This window comes from Phytophthora cinnamomi (genome assembly GCF_018691715.1).
Source record: "Phytophthora cinnamomi strain GKB4 chromosome Unknown Contig53, whole genome shotgun sequence".
NCBI lineage: Eukaryota > Oomycota > Peronosporomycetes > Peronosporales > Peronosporaceae > Phytophthora > Phytophthora cinnamomi.
Window position 1 is genome coordinate 1,888,462 of NW_027150986.1, and position 20,716 is coordinate 1,909,177.

Sequence of the window (20,716 nt, forward strand, 5' to 3'; positions counted from 1 at the left end):
ATCTACAGATCGATAGTCGCATGCGTTTCCGTCCCGGATGGGACTGCTTCTTGATCAGTGAGCTTGAAAAGTGTTCAGGAGCAAAACCACTACGAGATTGAGAGCGTTAGGGCTCAGGCTCTAAAGAGCCGCAACGTACGAATCGACTCATCACATTAGCAAGAGTTGACACCAAAGAAGCAAAAACAGAAGCTGTGGCTTCACGGTATGCTGTTCAATGAGTTAATTCGCATCTAGACCTCGCAGCTGACAACGCTGGCGCTGTCGGAGGCTTCGAGAGCTACTCGCCAACCGTCTTCTAGCGGTGTGGAAGGCCATACAGCCCGCTGCCGTTTCCGGTCCCTCGTCTTCTGCTGCTGCTCGTACTCGCTGAGCTTGGAGAACACAGGTTTCTCCATCTGCAGAACCTTCCATACGGAACGCTTTTTACGAAACTCGATCTTGCTCTTGCTCGGGTCGGACACCGGCGAGAAGTTGTCGGGCTGCAAGGCTCGCTCGAGGGTCTTAAAGCTCAGGTTGTCCGGGAGGGTGGCGCCGCGCAGGAAGAAATCGCGCACGATCGGGAAAACGGTGTTGGCGCAGGAGATGCACTTGGGCACCGCTGAGAACGTGTGCGACGCCAGTATCTGCACGAACTGGTGCAGCCCGACGCGACGCTTGTTGATCACGTCGGGTGAGCGCGAGCACAGGAGGTGGCGTCTCGGGAACCAGTACCCGCGCAGCGTCTGCGTGAACCAAGCACAACCAAAGCACTGCGGGCGGGCACCGCCGCCGCGGCGCAAGAAGAACGCGTGCAGCACCTTCCGCAGCTCGCGGAAATCAGAGTACCGGCGGTCCACGGTCCATTCAAGATCCGTCTTGTCAAGGATGCACTGCAGAACGTACTGCGTGGGGGCCCCCATGCGCGGGCTGGGCTTCACGTTCAGCAGCTTCGCCATGAGTTTTGGCCTGAGGCTGTCGGGCTGGCACGAGATGCTCGAGTGGAAGCAGTCGTCAGCGAGGTACATGACTCCGCAACTGCTGGATGCTTACAGTAGTTAGCCGTATCGACGTGGAGCCAGGCAAGTTGCGATGTAAGCCGTGGATCTGCCTCTCGCGAGTGCTACTAATTGGCTCGCTGCTGCTGGCAGCATCATCTTCACTTTCTGATCCGGGTATCCTTGGCGCGCAGCTCGTTGAACCCGAGATATTCTCGCGGCCAGCGCGCCCCATTTAGCCATTTAGCGGCGAGCGATTGCGAACGATCCGCCAGGCAAGCCCGCAGGACGACGGTGGGGTCAAGAATAGACTCGACGGTCCAGTGAAGCCACACTAAGAAGCCACATAACGTTACAACACGCACGTGGATCGTTTCCAGCTTTTCTCTAGTCTGCCTGTAGAGAAACGTGTGGCGGCGATGCCCGACGGCGCTGCCTGCAGACAGCACGCAGCAACAATCCACCCGCAGCACCTGCAGCTCGCAGCGCATGTTTATCGGTGTGGGGGCAACCCCGACGCTGTGCTCCCATCGCAGGAGGACATCCTGGTGCTGTTCCCCTTCGTATCGCAGCCCGATCCGATGCCGTATCAGAGTGTCGAATTCCATACACTGTCCGTTTCAGCGGTTGCGCGGATCATGCCTTTCGCCAGGTTTTCCGCCTCGACATCTGTATCAACAGCGTCCGACTCTTTGTGGGGAAACGAACAAAAATTTGCATCCGGTAGCCGTCGTTACCACCGTTGCCGTTGGCCTCGGCAGTCTCGCGTCTTCCGCGCGCCGCCACAAGCTCGTCGACTCTTTCCGTGCTTGCAGTACCCAGTCTTCGTGGCTGAGCAGCCGCTGTCGTGCCGATGCCATCCGACGCCCCCAGCATGAGTGACACACGCGCCGCCGCTGAGCCCAGTCTGGACGCCGTCGAGAAGAGCCGAAGCGCTAGCGACGCGGCCGTCGAGCAGGACGCGGCCGCAGACAAACAGGAGAGCGCCTCGCTCGAGAGCGTAGAAGCCGAGATCGAGCCAGAAGAGGCGAGTGACGAGACCGGAACGCTGAAGGAAAAGGTGGAGGCTGTAGAGGCCGCGGGGCAGCACCACGCGGAGCTGGAGGAGAAGCCGAGAGCTACCAAGACGCAGGACGAACCCGAGCTCGAGACGCCTAGTGACGACTCGTGGAAGGAGCAGGAGAAGCAGCAGCTGCAGAAGCGCGCGCTGCCCGCCCGACCTGCTACTGCGAGAAGTGCCGAGTCCAGCTCAGTCGCGCGCCGCCCGTTTGTCCCGCTGGCGTCCAAGAGCTGGCGAGTGCGCGCCATGGAGTCCAATACGCAGATCACGCGCCTGATGAAGGCGGCGTTGCTGCAGACGCTGCTGCACGCCATCCGCACCGGATCGGTGGAGGGCGTGAAGGTCGCGATTGAGCGTGGCGTGCAGGTGCAGTACCTGGACAACCGCCAGCGCAACCTTGTGATGCTGGCTAGCAAGTGCGACACCGACGCTCGCCTGCACATTGCGATTATCCTGCTGGACGCCGGATGCGATATGAACCACAAGGACCAGCTAGGCTGGAGCTGCCTGCACTATGCTTGGTACGTGAGTCGGGAGAACGTGCAACCGGCTTGGTTGGATCGCTACTCCTTTTTACTAACTATCCATGGGATTTGTTTACTGTGAGCAGCGCCAGCGGAGCTGATGATGTGGCTGCAGAACTTATTCGACGTGGAGCCCGCGTCGAGTTTAACCCGTATGGGTACGGCCCCGAAGACTTCAACATCCCCAAGGTGGCTCGTGCGAAAAGTCTGTTGCAGCACACGGAGCAGCTGCAACACGAGCAAAATGTGTGTTCAGCCTGGGCATTCTTCCGTCGTCAGGCGGAGAAGACTGGCTACGGTGTCAAGTGCAAATCGGTATGCCGGTGGTAAATGGTTGGGACTTATCCAACTATAACAGCTCTAACTCTTTCGTTTTGTTGTTTTATATTCCGCTCTAGAACTGCGACCTTGGCAAGCCTCTCAAGATCACATTTCAGGCTCCTCCAGGGCACAGCCCGCTTGATCGCATTCGCGTGGTCGACATGAACTCTGATGTGGCATTGTGGCTTCAAGTGTCCAAGACCTTTAGCATCCCTCCTGGTGATGTGGGCACGATCACGTTGGACGTGGAGACGCTGGACCGACCGTCACTATATCGTATTGTTTACGAGAAATACGAGCCGACGCCAATTCAGCTGCCAGCCTCGGTGGCCGAAAGTAACTTGTGCGTAAAGAATCTGGACACTGGAACCACAGTGTCGATGGGGAGTGTCAACAACTTGGTTCTGAAAGAGCTTAAGAGCTCACGGTCATCGAAGAAGTCGAAGAAATTGTCAAGCTCTGCCAGGTAAGCAAATACGTGGACGGTGCTGTTTCATCTTTATCAACTTGTGCTTACGAATACTATGATTTCTATTTATCAGACCAGCGCCGAAGTCTGATAAATCTTCAACGGTTGTTCGCAGAGGATCGACTACGTAGGTCTTAACATTGCTATGCGCTACAAATTGGTGAGCTGTTGATTGACGATCAAACGGGTGTATTGTGTTATAGTCGAGCTCGGGAAATCACTGAGAGTGTGCGTGAAGCCATGGTGGAGGAAGATGAAGAAGGAGATGAGGCTGAGTTTTCAGCTGATGAGACGATTACGACTCAAGAGGTCGCTGAGCACCCAGCAGTCACGAGTATCACGGGTGTGTACAAAATCGTGGCAATGGGGGTCGTTAGCGTTTCGACACTGAGGACTGCCAAGGCCAACGAGTATGAAGTTTCCATCAGCCGCAAGGGCCCGCTCGGACTGCAGCTGGTACGATGTTGTGATATTTTTTGTAAGAACCACCTCGATATTCTTACATTCCTGCTTGTATTTGCTTGTTGAATGTAGGCGCCCAAGCTTGACGGCCTGAAGAGATCTCCGCGTCTCATTGTGCGACGCAGCCATGGCCAAACGGCAGCTGTGAACCCGGGAGACTGCCTTGTTGCTATTGGCAACGCGAATATCGAGCACGCGGGTCTGAAACACACGTTGTGGGCGCTGAATGATGCGAAACGCCCACTCTTGCTGCGCTTCCGACGTGGCAATGCCAAAGAAAAGAGGAGTCTGTTTAAGGCTGGTCTGTCCAAGCTCACAGGACCTCGTAGGCAGCCGGTCATTGCCGTGTAAGAATGAGCTCGGATCAGCTTTTTATTTGCTTAGTTTTGATAGGAAGAACAAACCAAGGATATGAGGTCAAAGCGTGAAGCAGAGAATCAATTGAGTGGTTGAGGCTACCAGCTGACACAAAGTGAACTTGCCCTGCTCATCTACTATCTTTGACTAGGTTTTACTTCTTGGCGGGACAAGGTAGCTCGGACTGGGCTACAACATGGGGTGGCCTTTGTCGACGTGACAGTATTTGAACGTCCTGTTCTGGCTGGCACATCGTCGGCATAACTCGCCAGGCTTGGTAGAAACGTCGATTACGTGCAGTGGATGTGCCTGTTCCAGTGAAATCCATCGCAATTTAGGTTGTTAGCCGCCGCGTCCCAGTTTTTTTTCTATCGCGAAAAAACTCACCCTGAAGTGCTCAACTAGATCATCAGGATGGATCTCTGTGCGGGTCTCTGTCTCAGGATCATACACAATTGCAGGGTCTGCCATATAAAATGTTAGATGTATCCTCCCTTCTCAAGAACAAATATCCTCACCTTGCTTGCCGTCACCACGCCATATATACCACGCCTGCGCCTCCCACCATGCTGGTTCCTGGGATCCAGCGTTCTGGTACTGCTCATGTTGCGATACATTTGAGTAAGCAGACCTCGAAATCAGTATCCATGCCTAAATTCTGGCCGTGAAAGCATAAAAATCACCTACAGCGATCGCTAGCATGGACCCTGGCCGTAACGAACTCGCCCACGTTTTGACGTGCAACAAGAAATCCTTCGGAGCTTTATCCGCTGCATATTTCTTTATCAGCAGCCATTCACCGTCTTTTCCGTTCCCACGCCGCCGAAGCCATGGGTTATGCCCATGGAACGTCCACGTGTTTGGCAGGATGACCTGGTGTGGCTCGTTCGGGTCCACGCTGACAACGCCGAATGCCCAATGTGGAAATTGCTGTCTCATAGCGCCGGTTTTGTAGCCTGTGTAGTAGACGAAGACCTTGTGCACGCACGTCATCTGGTTGTGCATGAACTGCGACCACGACTCGGTCGCTCTGGGCTTCTCCTGCTTGAGCAGTTTGTCCTGGTCGGCTTCAGCTAGGAATTCTCCGGCCGCCTGCTTGGCCATGAGCTCCACGTCGTGTCTGAGCGCCTTGTTGGTCTGTCAACGGGCCACAGCACACTCGTCAGCAACGCAATATACCCGCCTTCAGCTGCAGCCAGGCTGTCAGAACGCAGCAGCACTCACCATCCCCAGCCTACCGAGCGCAATGGGCGGCAGGAAGGCCGCGACGTGCAGCTTCAGCTCGTAGTTGAGCTGCTGGATGTTGGTCACTTTCCGGCCCTTGCGCGCTTTGTGCTTCGCTGTCGCAACCACTGCGTCCACGACGTCCGATCGGCGTTTCTTCTCGGCGGCGGCCTTGCCGGCCAGGTTCTTCTGGAAGTAGGCGCTCTCCACGCGCAGCATGCAGGAGCAGACATCGCGGCGGTTGCAACTGCGCGTGTGGCGCACGAGTTTGACGTCGGTGGGCACGATCGGCGCCTTGCTTGGGCTCGCGGCGTCGGCGGCCGCCGCCTGCTGCTGCTGCGGTGGCGAGTTCATCGGCGTCGCTTTCGCTGTGTACCCATTTCACTGGAGTGTTGCACACCAACCAGCAGATGAGGCCGCGTGAATTTGATTCGCCGAAAATACGACCTCGATACCTAAGTGGATACTTACCCGAGTGACTCACTCAGTGAGAGGCTGGCGATGCTGGGGCCACGGTGCGCGCGGCCTGTGCAGGCGAGCGGGACGCGGCGCTGGCTGGCGGTGGCCGCCAAGGCCAAGGCTGTCAGTCGCGTGCGAGGCACGAGGGACTTGCTGGCTGAGGACTCGCAGCAGCACCGTGAGGTGCTCGACGTGCTGCAACGCACAGTCGAGCGCTACGGATTCCGATCGGTGCGTATCAAGTAATTACTGCGTGGCTAGGTCGGCGGATTGTCCACTGACGATTTATTGTGTGCAGGTTCAAACGCCGCTGCTGGAATACACGGATTTGTTCTCGCGCTCGCTGGGAGATGGATCGGACATCGTCATGAAGGTGAGCAGCGCACTGCTGGATGTTGGAGGCGATTGCGTATATTAATGCAACATTGGTTTCTGCTACGCTTGCAACTTTAGGAGATGTACACGTTCAAGGACAACTCGGGCAAGAGCGTGACGTTGCGGCCTGAAGGAACTGCCGGTGGGGGATGGATGCATTGGGCTCAATTGCTACAACATTGAAGCTGAAGCTTTTCGTGAATGTGTGCGATACTTGCAGGGATCATGCGGGCGCTTGTGAGCAACAACTTGTTGTTCGCGCTGCCGCAGAAACTCTCGTATTCAGGTAGCATGTTCCGGTGGGTGGCGACTGCGTTTTTATTTTCTTCTTCCTTGAAGTGGCATCAGCATAAGTTAACTGTTTTATTATCGTTGGGGTGCAGGTACGAACGCCCTCAGCGTGGAAGGTACCGGGAGTTTCAGCAATTCGGTGTGTTGCTTGAATAGTTTTCTTTTGCTTAAAGACGTTGGTCTCATGTTTCCCGTTGCGTGCTTTCCCAGGCGTGGAATTTGTGGGTTCGTCGGGCCCTTCGGTCGATGCAGAGGTATAGCATATGGTGCTTCACCGGTGGGACAGGAATTGCTGTAGTAGTTAGCTTACATCGCTTCACTTTAACCTTGGTGCAGATCATTGCGATGGCTGCTGACGCCTTAGATACCTTGGGAATCAAGGACAAGGTCATGTTGGAGTTGAATTCTCTGGGTGACAACGAAAGGTAAAGAGCAAAACTACCCATACGATCCATTAGTTTGCTCATTTGACCGCCACTGATACTTTATGTATCCCTATAGCCGCACAAGGTATCGTGCTGCGCTGGAAGCATATTTTTCCAAGTTCAAGGACGAGCTATCGTCGGATAGTATCAACCGGTGCGTCGGTGCTTGATTTGGAGACGTGATGCATGATCACTGACGGGAACTCGTTTAAAAATTATTAGCCTCGAACGGGGCAGTGTTCTTCGAATTTTAGACTCGAAGAGTGAAGTCGACCAGAAAATTATTGTTGAAGCGCCTCAGCTTAGCGACTTTCTCTCTGACGAATCGAAAACGGTAAGGAAGCGATAATTTCTGCTGAGGTGGTTGGTTACATTGTCAAACTGACATGATAGTTGTTTTCAGCGTTTCGATAGCGTGCTAAGCGGTCTGGACGCGCTGGACATTGCCTATCGGCAAAACTCTCGCCTCGTAAGAGGACTGGTGCGTTCTTGACCTTGTTAATTAAATCGTGGCTGACGGTTACTGAACAATGCTCATTCTTGACGAACGTATCTATCGGTAGGATTACTACAGCAACACTGTTTTTGAGTTTGTTGAAAATACTTCTAGCACGGAGGAAGCAACAACGGGAGGGATTGCCGTGCTAGCCGGTGGCTGCTATGATGGTCTAGCAGAGTCATTAGGAGGACCTGCGACAGCTTGTGTGGGCTGGGCTGCTGGTGTCGACCGGCTTAATCTGCTCCGAGAGATGCCAACCGCGACAGCTATCTCGATTGCGGTACGCAACATGGCGATCACCACGCAGAAACGTTATCTTGCGGCCTGACATTTTTTTTTTTCGATTGATTAATGCACCACAGGTCGTCCCTGTTCTTGCAGGTGATGATTTGAACCGAGTACTACACGAAGCCATGCGGGTTGCCCAGGTAAGCTAAGTGACGATAGTTGTGCCGTTGTTCATCGGCCACCAAATTTACACTGATCCTCTTACATCGTTTCGCTGTGTAGACCCTTCGTCAACGTGGCCTGACGGTTCACTTCTGCCATGGTCGCGGAAATATGAAGAAGCAGATGAAGGTACTCTCGTGGCTCGTGTAACGATGATGGTTCACAATCTTACAAAATGTGGTTTCGCTTGTTGGTGCCGCAGGCTGCCGAACGCTACGGCAGCACCCATGCTGTCATCCTTGGAGGGGCGGAGCTTGAGCAGCAATGTGTTAAGGTGAAGAACCTCCAGAAGCGAGAGGAGGCTGAGGTGCCGATGACTGAACTGGGCTGTTTTGAATTTCCCTGAGAATTGTACCACCGTCGAAGGCGTGTGAATCTTCCTGCTCATGCTGGTGTCCAGCTCTAGTCTTTCCCTCACGTTCATAGACAACATCAATAGATGAACTGTTCGATGTGCAGCAATAGACTATTGCCAAGAGGCAATGATTTTTTGTGCAGACTCCAACACCTACAGCAGTAGAATCAAAAGTTGCTTCAACTTGGCCAGCCAATCGGCGTCGTGGCGAAATGTATAAAAAACCTTAAGGTTTTTCGCGCCACGATTTGAAAATGCAAACCAGACTTTGATACGATGGAGGAGGCTCCGACTGAGGAGCTCCGCGAGGAAGAGCGCGGGGAGGAGCGGGAGCATGAGCTGGAGCATGAGCAACAGGACCAGCCCATGGAGGATGATCTCCACGAAATGGAGTTGTGGTGCTTGATCGTGGGGATGGTTGGGACGGCGTTTCCTGTGATTGTCAAGGGGACCGACCGTGTCTGGGAGCTGCAGAAGACGATCAAGAACGAGGCTGTGGAGATCTTCGGAGACTTTAACGCCGCTCAGCTGCGAGTGTATCTGGCCAAGAATGACAACGACCAGTGGCTTTCTGCAGCGGAGGTGAAGGACATTGAGAACGGTGACGCGGGGCCAGCTAGACCCATGCTGGCCAGAGGTCACTTGGCATCGATGAGCCAATTGGCTGGCATTTTCAGAGACCGCGAAGCCAATGCCGTCCACATCCTGGTCCTAACGCCGTCGAAGCCTTCCGAGGTAGAGGCAGAGCCAGATATCGCTGGTAAAAGAAAACGGTCAGAGCACTCCATCGGAGACGTCGAGACTATGAGGGTATCTACAGAGGAATTGCGGTTCCTGTTTGATGTGCTGGGTCAGAAATTGGGAATGGAGCACAAATTAGTTGCAACACACACTCTGCACGAGTTTTTGAAGGGATTCGGTGGCTTTCCGTCGTCGTATTTCGTGCGGAAGGAAGAGCTTGTGCTGTGGGGACTTGTCATGCGGATTCTGTCGAAGCGAGAAAAGCGTATTGTGATTCTGGGATCGGCCGGCGTTGGCAAGTCGTGCTTTCTTATGCTTATTAGTTTTTACTTGGCTTTTGTTGAGAAGAAGAAAGTTATGGTTGTACGACGCTTGAGAGAGTTTTCGGAAGCGAGTGCAGTGGTCTACCTTGACGGAGGAAATGACTCCTGTATCCGAAAGGCAAATCTGACGGCTGCAAAAATCTCATCGCTTCCTGACAGGAAAGAATTTCAAGGTGCTTTGGTACTTGTTGATGGCTATTCCCGACAGGAAGTAGACCGCCAGTTTGGTTTGCTTCCGTTCCAACTTCTTGCGTCTTCAATGGAAGATGACATCAATATTGACGACTCAGCTAGGGAAATGGTGTTACCGGGATGGCAATACAGCGACCTGCTGCAATATGCAGAATCAAAACCGGTGGACTGGAAAAGCTCGGCAGGTTTTGGTCAAGAATCCCAGAGAACTATTGCTGAGCTTGTGGGAGAACAATACTTCTATAGCGGTGGAAGTATCCGCAACTTTCGCACCAATCGCGAAGATGTGAAAAATGGAATCGACAGTATTTGCAGCATGGTGATAAACGCTGGGACGGTCGACTTAGAATCTCTAAACCAACCTGGTTCGCGCCTTGGTGAATTTCTTGATCGAATTCAGCGGCACTACGTTATAGATGTAAACGACGAAGAACACTACTGGCAGGTACGCCGTTGGCGAATCCAAGTAGACTCTGGGTATGCATTTAAACGTATTGGGCGTTTTATGGACTGGGAAAAACATTTCGAACTCTACAAGTTTGCTCAAGTGGCTCGAACTGGATTTTGGGGCGCAGCATACGAACAATGCCTCCATAGTGCAGTCCGTCATGCTACAAAATGGTATCCTGTCCAAATGGTGAACGTCATTGTCAACTTCGATCCGACTTTTTCGAATCAAAGGTATGACCGGATCGAGCTGCGCGACAATTTTGTTCAGTGCGAAGGTAGAACGGAGGACGAGTGCTATAGACACCTGTCCAAGTTGGCCCCTGGGACCTATTGGCATCCTGACTGTGCCGGCTTCCCTTTAATCGACGCAGTAGTTGTGTGCGATGCCGTTCTACGAGGTAGTAGCATGAGGAAAAAGATCGTTGCCTGCATTAGCACTACTGTTGGTGACAAGAAGGTTTTCAAGCCAGATCACTGGAGGAAGTTGAACGAGGCACTCAATGAGAATGATAGCATTTCCAGGAGTGTTCCACGCGTGTTTGTGGTGATGGGCCCTGAAGCCAGCACGTGCAAACGGATCGCCTTGGTTAATTCCCCGGCCCCGGAAGAGTTCATGGTGTGCTGCTTCGACCCGCTGAAGTTTCCTCGGAAGCCAGCATAGCCTTTGAACGAACAACGAGTTAGGACGACTAAAAAACTAGTGATCTTGGTTTGCCGCCTAGAATGATAGTTTGTTGTTGGCCTTCCCAACATTAACAACGCGCGCGAATACGATACGATGGCTGTTACCGATTGAAATACTCTTCGCACATCGTAAAACTCTGCGTCTGGCAACATCCGTACTGTTGTCAGTCCATGGGAAAAGGTTTCAGCACTGCTTGATAAGCCCACGAAAAGCAGTGAGCTGGAGACGCAGGTAAATAGGCTGGCGGTAGATTTTAGCTCCTCCATTGTATTCGTTGGGAGTAGAATTCGCTCGTACTGCCAGTAACTCACTGATTAGGGTCATGGCTCGACCAGCCCAAACGCTTGTTGTCCTTCACTGTAAGCACTTGGCAACCACTTAGCAAGCACTCAGCAATGCTAGAGAATCTCAATAACGTACAGCTTTGCTGCGATGAAGCTGCCTCTACCAATCTCGCGCACATTCCATGGTAACTTCGCCAGATGTGTGCATTATTCCATGATTTAACACACGGATCTTATCTGCGCAACGTCGGCAGTCGATGCGCGTTCACGATAGTGGTTCGACACTGCCTGCACCTGCTGTCACCGTGCTCACTGGCCCAAATACGACCTTGTGGCTCTCGCTGCCTTGTCCAGCCCCAAGATCTTGATCATTGCGCGTGCAATCGCAATTCATTGCCTCTGTCCTCTCGATGCCTTCATTCCCGCCTGCGTACGATAGCCGCCGGGGACGAAGCCGCGTGGGTTGGTTGTCGATTCATCAATCACCAGTTTCCGTAGTACCTAGCACAGCATCAATAAGCATCTTCTGATCAGGCATTCGCCGCGAACATACGCTCTTTTATTCCGATGACTCAACACGTGCGACTACCGATACGAGATCTGTCAACACGCAGTGTTAACAACGTGCGAGTCATTCGCGACAGCAGTGCATGGGTCGACCGGCTGAGCCCTATCTGATCCTCGATTTACCAGTACCCACATCCTCGAAAGGCAATCGCCGCACAAAATCTCTATGCACTACACTATAGTGATCCCATAGCTGAATGTGACAGTATGACTGGCATCACACATTGACCACGTTGCTGCCGATGGCAGACCTGCTGCAATTTCGCGCTGATGGTCCAACTGTAGCCATGTGCGATAATTCGCACTTAGACCAGTCTCTCTTCAATTCATTGAATCGCACCATACAGAGATCAAGTCAATGTCAGTTCATTGGTGTATACCACACAATTCCATTCCGGGTCTACCACTCGGCGCCATTCCGCGGTTCGACACCCCGCGAAGAAGAGCGCGCGCTGCCAGTCCCTGTGGCTGCCTCATCGCTAGCCTAGTGGACCCCAGACCCGCCGCTGTTGCTTCGTCTGCGCGTCCTCCTGTGAAATCCATGGAGAGCGGCGCCCCCGAGCCAGGTGCGTCCTCGTAGTCCTAGAGAAACGAGTGGCAGAGGCCTCCGATGCGTTCGAGGTCTTGTGTGCAGTCTCTTCCTGCGACATTATTAAGCGCAATTCATTTCTCCTACGTTAACTGCTACGCACTGACTTTGCTGGCACTTCGCTGTTGACGTAGCGCCAGCCTCCGCCCCGCCCAGTGAGCAGGAGACAGCCCCCGCCGCGTCTCCAGCGCCAGCTGAGCAGAAGGTGAACGTGGCTGAGCCAGAGCCGAGCCCTGTCAGCGCTGCTACAGACGTGTCAGAGAACCAGGTGAAGGCAGAGACCCAAGTGAAGCCCGACGGAGCTGCAGAACAAGTGAAGAGCGAAGATGGCAACCGCCGGAAGCGCCGCACGAAGAAGGTAAAGTATGTGGAGGAGGACGACGTCTCGGAGGGTGAAGAGGCCGCCATTGCAGAGAAGAAGAAGCGCGCACAGCAGCTCGACTACCAGTTGAGGACAGTACGTGACTGTGGCTTTTCTGATGAGATGACTTGAAGTGGTGGTGGCTGATAATTTTATGGTGGTTATTTTTTTTCTCTTTAAGGACGTGGGCTACCCCCAGTTGGACCAAGTTGTTGGACGAAGAGTGAATGAGTCTACAGGACTTGTTGAGTACTTGTGCAAATTCCTGGGTCGATCTTACTTGCATCTGTACTGGCTCACGTTCGACGAGGTGGAGCTCTTTATCCCGGAGGGGTATCAGAAGTTCCACCGCGTGCATGTGTATGATCGCAAACTGCGACGGGAAGGATATCAAGCGTTAGATGAAGTGGATGATCTAGAGGCCAACAAATTGACGGTGGAGAAGATTTTAAACCACAAGGTGGATCCGGCCGACCATTTGGATGAGCAAATTGAGAAACGTCGGCAACAGCTATCGTATGAGCCGAAGTTCCCGCGTGTGACAGACTATTTCTTGATGGACAATACCGACGCACTGCCGGAGCGCATGTTGGGCATCGTGACGAAGTTAACGAAAGAGCCGGGCGGCGACATCTTTGAACACCCAGTTGATGTTGAGGAGGTCCCGGACTACCTGAATTTCATCACAAATCCGATGGACCTTGGAACTGTTGCTACACGGATTGGTCGGGAAAGTTATTACATTGGACCATCGGCTACATCGTTATTTGCCTCGGATGTGCGATTGGTATTTAACAACTGCAAGACTTACAATGCAGAAGGCTCCGATATCTGGCGTGTTGCTGATGCGCTCCTGCGCTGTTTCGAGAAGTGGTTGTACGATTGGGTACTCACGCCTTCGGCATGGATGAAGCTCCCACCTACAGGAGATCTGGAACAAGATCAACACCTCCAAAAGGAGTTTCGAGGAGAAGCCGAGGGCTTTTACGACGTGTGGGCACCTTGGCAAATAGGGTGTTGTGTCTGCGGTAACAATGATCACAGCGAAGAGCTATTGTTGTGCGATCGATGCGATGGCGAGGTGCACATGCACTGTGCTACCCCAAAATTGACCGAATTGCCCGAGGGAGAGTGGTACTGCGGATATTGTCGAGCACGTACAAAGTATGTAAAGAAGGTGGATAGTTTGAAGCAGGAAATCGCGGAGAAAAAGTCTAACATCATTGAGGTGGTGTCTACAGGGGACGATGTCCCTTTAAACCCCACAGACGAAAAGACGGCACCTACTTCAACACATATCCCGAACATTCTTATGGAACGGGCCAATGGTGATGGAAAGTTTAACAAGAAAACGAAGAAACGAAGCCCAAAAGGTGCTAGCTCGACCAAAAGCTTAGCTCCGATCAGTGTGAAAGATCGCGCCGCCACATTTTTCTTGGTCAAGTGGGTCGGTATGTCTGTTCGCTTCTCAACCTGGGAACGTCCGGAGGATATTGGCGACGATGAACAAATCCAAAGGTATTTCAAGTTCAGCCGCGTGCCTAGTGCTAAGGAAATCAGTGAGACTACATGTCAGTTGCCATGTTGTGCTAAACGGCACCAGTACGCTTTAGCAAACAGCACAAGCGGCAAAAAGTGCTGCGAAAAAGACCGTTTTTGCACTCTGGGTTACGGACATGAGGGTGATTGTAGCCGAAGCATTAAAGCTTTGGGTGGGGCATACGGTAGTACCGCTTATCAACGACTGCACATGGCAGAACAAGTGAAGGCGCAACTGTTCGCATTTCATTGTTTGTTGAACAACCACACGCCCGATAAAGATGTGCTCAAGCAGTGTGGTGTGTACACGAGCGCGTACATCACCACGAAGCAATACTTCGCGCCAAAAGCTGCTAAAGATGACGAGGACGAGGATTATTCAGACGAAGATGGCGATTCTTCCGATGACGATGCTGACTTCGACGCTGAGCTCGGCTATCCTAATCGACCCGCTCTTTACCCAGGAATCCTGACCCTGGAAAATGACGACGACGAGGATGACGCTGAGGGTGGAGGTCACAAGAAGAAACCAGAGGAAGAAGTTGGTGAAGTGCTTAGTTCACTCGTTGAGCATGTGGCCCTCGGATATCCCACGAAACTGGAAACAGTCAGTGCTGAAGTTCGCTTCGATTCTAGATATCCTGCAACCACGTTCGGTACCCTCCAGGCCTTCACTGAGTATTGCGTTGTGCTTGGGCGATCTCCGTTCGGTCTAGGAATGCGGCTCGGCATCAGCAGCACTAACAGTGTCTCAGTGTTAGGATTCCAGCTTCTGGCGAATGGTATGATGGGCCCAGCTCAAGCGGCTGGCGCCATTTCGGTGAATGATGTGCTCGTTGCTGTGAACAACGTCTCGGTGGCGGGCCTTTCCTTCCAAGCCGTTGTCGGATTGATTAGCGCGTCTCCCAGCAGCATTCTTTTCCACTTCCACTCCCCCAGACCAGCCTTCATGTACCCTCCGTACTGCCAAGCAAAACAAGTGACGATGACCCGTGTGGAAGAAATCCCCGATGACGCGATTTCTGAAAATTCTAAGTACGCCAACTACAGTTACAACAAGTACAAACGGATGCTCAAAGTGGGAATTGCAGATCCAGAGGTGGCATCATCAGCTTCAACACAAACGCTGATGCAGCACTCTAATTACATCGCACCGAGCGGACCTATGCAACACTTGTACGCGGGCGTTGTCGACAACAGCATCGACCCTCATGAGCATTTTGCCAGCTTCCTACCAGAGCGCGGCAGCACGTCAAAGAGTGGATCGCACGGTAATGGTTCTAGTTCAACTGTCCATGGGGATGCGAATGAGTTTGTGCCGTATGAGCAATCGCCAACATACAAAGGTGGTCGTACTTTGCGACAGTATCAAGTTGAAGGGCTTAATTGGATGGTTTCATGCATTAAAGCTCAACGATCGTGCATTCTGGCGGACGAAATGGGACTGGGTAAAACAGTTCAGATTGTGTCGCTGCTCGAGCATATGAAGTCAGAGGAGTCTGTTCGCGGGCCGTATTTGATTGTTGTGCCCCTTTCCACGATCCAGCATTGGCGACGCGAGATTGAGAGCTGGACTGATCTTAACGTGTGCGTGTATCACGATATCGGAGATCGTACCACCAAGTTTAACGCTAAAGACATGCGAGCTGTCATTCGTAATCAGGAATGGTATTATCCTGGACTGGGCAACTCAATTTTCAAGTTCCACATCTTGCTGACCACGTTCGAGACTATTTTGGCGGACTTCGAAGAGTTCGAACATATTCACTGGCGTCTTGTTGTGGTGGATGAGGCCCATCGTTTGAAGAGTGCTGGATCCCGCGTGCTAAAAATGATGCGTGTACTCCATGTGGATCGCAAGGTATTGCTTACTGGCACACCATTGCAAAACAATACCCAGGAGCTGTGGGTCCTGCTCAATTATTTGGAACCGGTCAAATTCGCGAGCCTTGAAGAATTTAACGCGAGTTTTGGAAAACTGCATTCTCAGGAGCAAGTTGTCAAGCTTCAGCAGTTATTGGCTCCTTACATTTTGAGGCGCGTGAAAGAAGATGTCGAGAAAAGCATCCCACCCAAAGAAGAAACGATTATTTCTGTGGAGCTTACAACTCTGCAGAAGCAATACTACAGAGCCATCTACGACAAAAACAAGAGCTTTTTGTACCGCGGCACAAAGAATGGCTTGCCCACGCTGAACAACATTCAACTGCAACTGCGAAAGTGCTGCAACCATCCATTCCTCATCAAGGGCGTTGAAGAACGAGAACTGGAGGAACTCGGTAGCCACCCAACCCCTTCTCAAGTAATGGAGAAAACGATTGAGTGCTCCGGTAAGATGATGCTTGTGTCGAAGTTGATTCCGAAGTTGAAGCGCGATGGTCACAAGATTTTGATTTTCAGTCAGTTTCTGAAGCAGTTAGACTTGCTGGAGCGCTACTGCGAGGCGAATTCTTTTGTCTATGAGCGATTGGACGGTTCCACTGGAGGAAGTATGCGCCAGAGCGCAATCGATCGCTTCTCTCGCCCACACTCCAAATCTTTTGTGTTCCTTTTGAGCACGAAAGCTGGAGGCGTTGGCATCAATCTCATCGCTGCTGATACAGTGATTATCTTCGATAGCGACTGGAACCCCATGAATGATTTGCAGGCTCAGTCACGTTGCCACCGTATCGGTCAGAAGAAAAGCGTGCAAATTTATCGGTTGGTGACACGCAACACGTACGAGAGCGAAATGTTTGATCGTGCTTCACGAAAGCTTGGCCTTGAACATGCGGTCCTGGGTACGGCATCCTTCAATGAAAATTATGACAACTCACAGACCACGAAGCCGTCAGCAGAGCAGCTTGTGGAACTGTTGAAACGAGGGGCGTACGCCCTTATGGAGGAGGACGATACGGCATCTAAAGAGTTTGCCGAGCGCGATATTGAGACTATTTTGAAGGAAAACGCTCGTGTCATGGTAGTAGGTGGCGGATCTAATGCGAACAAGGGGACGGATAATGCGGGTGGACTGACGTCACCTCGACAGAGAAAGTCACCGATGAAGACAAACAAACGCAAATCACTTGGTGGAATGGCGGTAGACCGTTCGTCTTTTGTTGCAGAGGGATCGACCGGTGAGTTATCTGTGGATGACCCCAACTTCTGGGAGAAGGTGCTCCCAGGTGCTGTGTCGGTCGAGATGCTGAGTTTGAAGCTGGAAGATGGCAGCGCTGTCAGTTCTCGTCAGGCCAAAATTAAGTTTATTAGCAACCTGGACATTGCTCTCACCAGCTTGGTCACTGAAATGAGTTCTGGTAGCAGTGCGGACGACGGTCGCGTGGGAATCAGAGATATCCAACACGAATATGATATTGCTATCCAGGTGCTGAGTACTGTAAGCTCAAAGTACCGCGACGAGTTCTCCAGCGAACAGATTGATCTCGTGAAGGGATACTTGTCGAAGCTAGAAAAATCACGGGTTCGCAGCTGTCGGCTAGCGCCGCCCAGGACGAATTTGTTCCAGGATGAGGACTTCGACACCCCGAAGAGGAAACGACGAAGGAGAAGCACACCTACGGGCAGCAGGGCGGCAAGCAGCGAGGACGAAGCATACGGCGATACTTCAGCAAAGAAGAGAGGGAGTAAACAGCGTGGCCGTCCTCCTAAACACCCGAGAACTGAAGGCGGGAAGCCTCCTACTGCCCTTTTTCAGGCCGGCGCTATTAACGACAGCGACGATCTGTGCACTCTTTGTGGCGATGGCGGGTTGATTTTGCTGTGCGATGGTCCGTGTCATCGCTCATTCCATCTAGAGTGCGTGGGGATGAAAGACGAGCCGAACGACGAGCAGTGGTTGTGCCCGGATTGTGCAGAGGGTCGTCATATGTGCTTGATTTGCAAGCAGGTCGGTGAAATGGGTGTCGAGTTTGGTGTCACTCAATGCTCGGTAGCCAAGTGTGGAAGATTTTACCACAAGGGCTGCCTTGCTAAGAACTCTCGCGTCGAGTGGGTCGGCAAGAAGCGCTTTCGCTGCCCGAGTCACTTTTGCCACGCTTGCTCCCACGCCAGTAAGAAGGAATCTGCCCCCAAAAACAAGAAGAAAAAGGATGATGTGAAGACGCACGTGGTGAGTTGCATTCACTGCTCGCAAGCTTTCCACCCGGAGTGCATTCCATCAGCGGACAAATTCATTAGGCTTTCAAAAAACCTCATGATTTGCGCGAACCATCTCGACGGGAAAAAGCCACCACAACGTGCTGGAGGAAATTTATCTCAATCAACATCCACGCATCGGGCTGGCGCGGCGCTTGCTGCCGCGGCAGCTCAGCAACGGTTGGAAGTTCCGCAACAGATCCCCCTCGACGAGAATGACGAGCTTGATGGGGACGCATCGACAGACAGGTCGAGCAGCAAACGCAAGCGCACGTCATCTCCGAAAAGGGCGAGTAGCTCTGGCACGAAGAAAAACAAGTCCACTCATCCTGATGGTGTGGACAAGGTGATCACGAAAACGAAGATCTGCGCGTTGTGCCACCGTGGAAACGTAATGGGAGGAGGCGTGGATAGCCATGGGTCGTTGCCGGCATCGTCCTCGTCCAAAAAGGGTGCGCGCAATGGGGGCTCAAGTGCGAGTGCTGACTCAACGGGAACTGCTACTGCTGATATGGCTTTGGAGGGACCATTTATCGAGGCCCCAGTGCGGTTAAAATATGCGGACAAGCCCAATGAGTCTGTGTACGTTCACTTGAACTGTGCCGTACACTCACCAGAGGTGTACGTGAAAGCGGATGGACTTATCATGAACTTGCCGAAGGCCATCAAGCGCGGGCGTCAGCTCAAGTGCACTAGTTGCCACAAATTCGGCGCCACCGTGGGCTGCGTTGTGGCGAAATGCCGGCGCAATTACCACCTGCGCTGTGCCGTCGAGAGCGGCGGCGAAATTGATGGCACGACGTACGCCCTGTACTGCAAGCCGCATGCAGCTGCGCGCAAGGAGCCGACTCGTGTGTGCGTGTGCAATGCTAGCGAGGAGGACGCGTCGCTCACGCTGGTGTGCTCCTCATGCAGCACCAAGTTTCACCCGAAGTGCGTTAACATGTCGGAGCGCCACGCGGCTCGTATGGCAAAGACGTGGGTCTGCAGCGTCTGCGATGGGTCAGCCGCAGCGAAGCCGATGCCTCCGACCCACGTACCGGCACCTAAGGCTAAAACTACAGTATTGAAGAAGCCCGCGGCCAATTCAGCCACGTCAAACGATTCTGCCAAGACGACTAAACCCTCGGCGACGAAGAAGAGCAACGGCGGCAAGGCAGAGCTCAGCGACGCAACCGAGGCGCCAACCACCCCGAAGCGCAAGAAGGCGAAGAAGAACCGCCTGAGCATGCCGCGGAATAAGTCTCGACCCAAAGCTAATGGCACGCCTCACGGGATTTCGCCGCACATGGACGCCGACTCGGATAGCGGCGTCTCCACGGACGAGTAAGTAGAGCACAGGACTGAAGACTCGAGCAATATATGGTAATGCGACTTTGGGTGGAATAGATCTATACGGACCGGTGCATTGCAATCTGCCACAAGCTCTAGCTGAAAACCAAATACGTTTTGATAACGCCTAAAAAAAAGGCGGCCGATCTCTATGCGTGCAGCACTTGATACAGTCAGTACCTGCAAGACAGCGCAAGTTGCGCCGCAACCCGGAGCCAGGCTATGAACATCTTTTTTTATTTTTCATGATCCAGCGCAACTTGCTACTTGTCCTAGATCTTTGCGCTCGTACTTGCGAGTGGCAAGTTGCCACCACCGAAACGATGGGGAACAAGTTTCCAGAATGAAGATGGGGGGCATCCATCGAGCCTTGAAGAGGGTGTCTGCGGGAAAATCGTGGTCCAATTTCAACGCTGTCAAGTGCCCAGCGCGGTCGCCAGGGCCGTCACGCGCGATGACCGCTGAACTTGCGCGCATTACGCACCCGCCAAACTGCACGCGTGGCACGCCAGCCCAGCCCGAGCTGCTGGCAGTAACGCGGTGGACAAGGCGCTTTCCCCACCGGGACTTGTCAATCCGGGCTGGAGGACATATCGCGTCAACAAGTGTCGCGCTGAGCAGAGACGTCACCGGCTGGCGGCGGCGGCAGCAGCAGATGCAGATGCATCCGCCTTGACAAGCGATTGCCACCGCTACCATACCATGCTTGGTGCTGGCGCTAACCGCGGCCAATTTTTCTGCTGCGCTTGACTCACCGAGTTGTTGCCGTTGCCATGGATGAGCCGCTAAGATCGCCGCTGAAAATCTGAAATGAGCCTAAAAAACTCACATCTTATCCGTTCTACGGTTTAACGCGCTTTCTGATTGGGTCAGACGGGATTCGATGTTGAACTCGGGCATCCGTAGAACCCGCTCGTGCAGGTTGAACTGCCGGTTGACGGGCGAGGGCAATGCCCTCGTGTTATGATGTCGTTATGATAGGAAGATATGATGCACTCTAATTGGGTCTTAATATACTATTAAATTAGCCAATAGGAAAAGTACAGGTCACCTACTTGTGTGCACCACACACAACCTGCCGAGGGATGTAAGAGGAGGAGGAGGACGCGTGGCACCGCCACTGCAGTCCCCCTCACTTCGAAACTGACGGCCTACAGCTAAGGCTGACACCTCGGTCGTCATGTATCGCAGGGGCATCCAACCTTGAATTGGCGAGGCTCGGGAGAGACGGTCGCCTGCTGCTTGCCTCTGCCAGGGCAGGTCTCGGGCTC

General features: G+C 53.0%; 5 protein-coding genes across 6 annotated transcripts; 3 read left to right on the top strand and 2 right to left on the bottom strand.

Annotated features, from left to right (window-relative positions):
• Positions 1-233: 233 nt before the first annotated feature.
• On the bottom strand, positions 234-1,007 carry IUM83_00531 (uncharacterized protein; the record flags this gene model as incomplete). Its single annotated transcript, XM_067924307.1, has 1 exon — positions 234-1,007. The coding sequence occupies one exon, from the start codon at positions 1,005-1,007 to the stop codon at positions 234-236; it is 774 nt and encodes a 257-aa protein (XP_067788555.1).
• Positions 1,008-1,830: 823 nt separating this feature from the next.
• On the top strand, positions 1,831-4,164 carry IUM83_00532 (Ankyrin repeat protein; the record flags this gene model as incomplete). Its single annotated transcript, XM_067924308.1, has 6 exons — positions 1,831-2,558; positions 2,648-2,876; positions 2,960-3,348; positions 3,425-3,478; positions 3,555-3,807; positions 3,886-4,164. 6 exons carry the CDS (start codon positions 1,831-1,833, stop codon positions 4,162-4,164), a joined length of 1,932 nt encoding a protein of 643 aa, XP_067788552.1.
• A 195-nt stretch (positions 4,165-4,359) lies between these two features.
• On the bottom strand, positions 4,360-5,748 carry IUM83_00533 (uncharacterized protein; the record flags this gene model as incomplete). The annotated part of the gene is made up of 5 exons (XM_067924309.1): positions 4,360-4,479; positions 4,558-4,634; positions 4,689-4,767; positions 4,858-5,307; positions 5,395-5,748. 5 exons carry the CDS (start codon positions 5,746-5,748, stop codon positions 4,360-4,362), a joined length of 1,080 nt encoding a protein of 359 aa, XP_067788553.1.
• Positions 5,749-5,895: 147 nt separating this feature from the next.
• IUM83_00534 (histidine-tRNA ligase) lies at positions 5,896-8,239 on the top strand (the record flags this gene model as incomplete). The annotated part of the gene is made up of 14 exons (XM_067924310.1): positions 5,896-6,084; positions 6,152-6,226; positions 6,307-6,370; positions 6,449-6,527; positions 6,612-6,658; positions 6,730-6,773; positions 6,856-6,944; positions 7,021-7,098; positions 7,167-7,278; positions 7,348-7,425; positions 7,508-7,723; positions 7,806-7,871; positions 7,954-8,022; positions 8,096-8,239. The coding sequence occupies 14 exons, from the start codon at positions 5,896-5,898 to the stop codon at positions 8,237-8,239; spliced, it is 1,350 nt and encodes a 449-aa protein (XP_067788549.1).
• A 285-nt stretch (positions 8,240-8,524) lies between these two features.
• On the top strand, positions 8,525-19,443 carry IUM83_00535 (Chromodomain-helicase-DNA-binding protein 9; the record flags this gene model as incomplete). Of its 2 annotated transcripts, none has more annotated exons than XM_067924312.1 (5): positions 8,525-9,291; positions 11,974-12,056; positions 12,214-12,536; positions 12,622-18,533; positions 18,588-19,443. In XM_067924312.1, the coding sequence occupies 5 exons, from the start codon at positions 8,525-8,527 to the stop codon at positions 19,441-19,443; spliced, it is 7,941 nt and encodes a 2,646-aa protein (XP_067788551.1). The 2 variants fall into 2 exon arrangements, with proteins under 2 accessions (XP_067788551.1, XP_067788550.1); XM_067924311.1 differs by having other exon boundaries at positions 12,220-12,536.
• Between the last annotated feature and the right edge of the window lie 1,273 nt (positions 19,444-20,716).